We start from the raw sequence: 3903 nt of genomic DNA on the forward strand, positions 1-3903 counted from the left end.
AAGACATTAAACTTTTTTAGCTTATTTACCTAATATAAATGAATTTTTTCTCAATTAGAGAAATTTTCATTACAAATATTAATATCAAAAGTAATTTTAGATATTAATTTGGTTTTTTAACCACTTGGTACTTTTTAAAAGAAAAAAGAAACATTTGGTAATAAAATTACAACAGCGACTTTTATAAAAGCAATTATACAACATGTGTTAGAAAAGATTTATTAAATAAAAGATGCTAAAAATAATTTTAATAAAAGTTCCTAGAAATTTTTTTTTTCCATTGAAAAAAAAAAAAACATATTAACTTGAACTCATGATTCTAATGATAAGAAAATAAATAACAATTTATATTTTAGTCAAATATAACTGATTGTAAATAAAGTAATATAATCCAGTAATCAAGATAAATTAAAACCAATATGAGCATGAATGCAAACATTTAGATCCCTATTATTTAGAAACTATTTTATCACATACTTCAAAAGCATGGTGTGTCAATAGTATAAACCAGTGGTCGGCAAAGTGCGGCTCCAGAGCCGCATGTGGCTCTTTAGTTCCTTAAGTGCGGCTCTATCACAAATATCCACGGAAGGCGCAATAATATTTTCATTTAAAAAAAAAACTTGGTAAGAAAAAAATTATATCTTATTTTGATACATTAAAATTCTTCTATAAATCGAGAACATGTATAATTTTTTGTTTAAGTTAAAAGATGGATAGGTATTTAAAATTTTATATTGTTGTAAAAAGACGTAACAAACATCGAGTTTAATTTTATTAGTTTTCGTAAACGTTAACACAAACCATCATGTACAAGCTACCGGCTGAAATTATTCGTATGTTTACGGCGTACTCCGGTGTGATACAAAGGTACCACAAGCATGACCGCGCATACTTTTTCTAAAGTAGTGGGCATTGTTCGCATTAACAAATATTTATTAAGTATGAAATTTAGTTTTATTTAGTGTAATAAAAGTTTACTAAAGAAGCAGATTTAGCTCCCAATTTTTTTAAAAATTGTTGTAATGTTCATATTTGGCTCTTTGGCCGACCACTGGTATAAACCATCGGTCGCCAAACTTCTTTGATCATCGACCCCTATATAATTTTTCAAAATCTCCATCGACCCCCACAAAAGTAATTTTCTGTTAATTAAAATAAAATTCTATTAGATACTGTGTTTGTACATTTATTTTATGATTTTAAACAATTATTAAAGTAATAGTACATTGTGTAACAATGTTTTTATGAAAAGTATATTAATATTGAAATACCTTATTATTAAATAATAAGTAATTATGCATAAGTAGATATAATAAATAAAGTAACTAAAGATTTACTGCTTCTTGATCAATGAGATGGGTGTGCCTGGTGTTTTTTTGCAAGGTTCGCTATATTGGGCTCGAAATTGGTAAATTTTGTAATTTTCGTAAAAAAATACAAAGTGTGCTATAGTTTTGTCGCGGGCTGTACTAATCCATATTATTAATGTTTACCTTCTTTTTTGTGCATTGATAATTAAAATTGATATCTAAACCAAACTAATAGTTTTATCGAAACAATAACTAATTATCCAAAATTATAAAAGTTTTAATAATGACACTGCAAATATTCAACACAGTTTACAAAAATAGCTGAAACTGCGTATGATATTTGCATTTGTAACGTCAATGCTCGTCACACGTGACATTTAGACAAGTGCACATATGCAAATGACTCATAAACTGTACTGAGTTCGTGCCACTGCGCGGTGGTACGTTAATACTTGTTTCACCCCAATAAATATACGTTTATTAATTTATCTTTTATAAAGAAACTGATATTGAGTCAATTATAAAAAAAATTCACAAATTTTACATACTTAATTAGGTATGTGTGATTCGCGTATTGAGAACTTTTTTTTTCCAACCCACAATCGATCCTTTCGATTCGGATCGACCCCCGCTTTTGTTAAATAGACCTCTGGTATAAACAATACTGTATTTAGTCATGTGACATTTCTGAGAAAAACTCTCATTCCACTATACTCTGGGACCGATCAAGACAAATTCAGGCCCAAGGTCCACCAAATTTTCCAGGCCCCTTACAAAATATTTCGAAATTAAATTTCTGAAGAATAGTCCTAATAATAAAAAAGGAATTGATTAAACTGCATGATTCAAGAGAAACATTCTAAGAAATTTTGAAAACCTGCAATTGAAGATTATTTTTCTAAGATAAAGTTTACGCATCTGTATATTAAAGCAAAATATAAAACAACAAAACAATGTTGTGCCAAAATAAAAATAGTTTGGTGACCACAAACAACAATTGAACAGTGATACAAACAATTGAAATCAGTGAACAATGCTAAAAGTCACTGATTAGCTGGATTGTTTTTTATTGTAAGCTGTAATTATTATTTTATTTAGTACTTAAACCAACACAAAGCTAGCAGACTTTTCATTAGATTTAACGATAAGTTCAGCATGTATACTGAGATATTAAGGTTATTAATTACAATTTTTATTTTAAAATACACGCAAAAAATATCCAAAAGTGCCAAAATTATAGCTACTCATAGAAAATTAAAAACACATTTAACTAATAATTTATTTAAATATCACACTTTTAAAAAATTAAAACTCATATTCAGTGCATTCACTTATGCCGTTGACGTAAAAATCGCACCAATTCAAATTTAGCTGTACTTTCGAATTTGATTCGTGCAATGTTTACACGAGTTTGGTTTATCACAATATAAAGAAAATTTGAAATAAAAAAATGCATTTGTTTGAGAAAAGTTGTTTCTTTCAGTATTTAAAAAAATAGTAATATAGGGGTTTTTTTACTAATTTTTGAGGGCCCCCAGATAGTGTGGGCCCTAGGCCTGTGCTTATGGGGCCTCGGCGATAATCAGGCCCTGACAAAAAGGTTTCTTACCAGTGAAAACACAAACAGTAAAGTCAGCTTTTAAATATATATATATATATATTAAAAGAATGAGGTTTTTCACCAGTATGAATAAGACTACAATAAATTAGATGGACCTTAAGTGGAAAAAAAAAGAAAACTATTAACATAAACAAAAATATGGCTTTTAAATAGCGTGAACATGACTGCGACTAATTAAATATAATTCTTTCTTGAAAAAGCTTTATTACATATAGTACAAGAGTAAGGTTTCTTACCACTATGGTGAGTCAAACTACCAAAAAACTCTTGTTACATATTTACATATATTACAAGAATAATGTTTCTCACCAGCATGAGCATGATTGTGTTTTGTCAGACAAAATTTTTGTGTAAAATTTTTATAACATATGATAAAAGAACAAGGCTTCTCACTCTTTCTGTGAAACTCTTATTTCATATACTACATAAATAAGGCTTCTCACCCAATATGAACACGATTGTGTCGAGTGAGATTAGCTTTTTGTGAAAAACTCTTATTACATATACTACAAGAATAAGGCTTCTCACCAGTGTGAACACGACTGTGTGCAGTAAGATTACCTTTTTGTGAAAAACTTTTATTACATATACTACAAGAATAAGGCTTCTCACCAGTATGAATATGACAGTGTGTAGTGAGATTACCTTTTTGTGAAAAACTTTTATTACATATACTACAAGAATAAGCCTTCTCACCAACATGAACACAACAGTGTGCAGTGAGATGTCTTTTTCGTGAAAAACTTTTATTACATATACTACAAGAATAAGGCTTCTCACCAGTATGAATATGACAGTGTTCATTCAGATTCCTTCTTTCTGAAAATTTTTTATCACATATACTACAAGAATAAGGCTTCTCACCAGTATGAACACGATTGTGTCGAGTGAGATTAGCTTTTCGTGAAAAACTCTTATTGCATATACTACAAGAATAAGGCTTATCACCAGTATGAACAAGATTGTGAC

The 3903-nt window shown here is 29.1% G+C and overlaps 1 protein-coding gene across 1 annotated transcript in view; it reads right to left on the reverse strand.

The window, feature by feature from the left end:
* Nucleotides 1-3373: 3373 nt before the first annotated feature.
* LOC107447781 (zinc finger protein 239-like) overlaps nt 3374-3903 on the reverse strand; it is a 5233-nt gene continuing 4703 nt past the window's right edge. The window contains exon 2 of the mRNA XM_043052065.2: nt 3374-3860. Within this exon, the coding sequence (XP_042907999.2) occupies nt 3374-3860 (487 nt within the window). The remainder of the gene's footprint in view (nt 3861-3903) is intronic.

Source organism: Parasteatoda tepidariorum, chromosome 6 (genome assembly GCF_043381705.1).
Source record: "Parasteatoda tepidariorum isolate YZ-2023 chromosome 6, CAS_Ptep_4.0, whole genome shotgun sequence".
Lineage (NCBI taxonomy): Eukaryota > Metazoa > Arthropoda > Arachnida > Araneae > Theridiidae > Parasteatoda > Parasteatoda tepidariorum.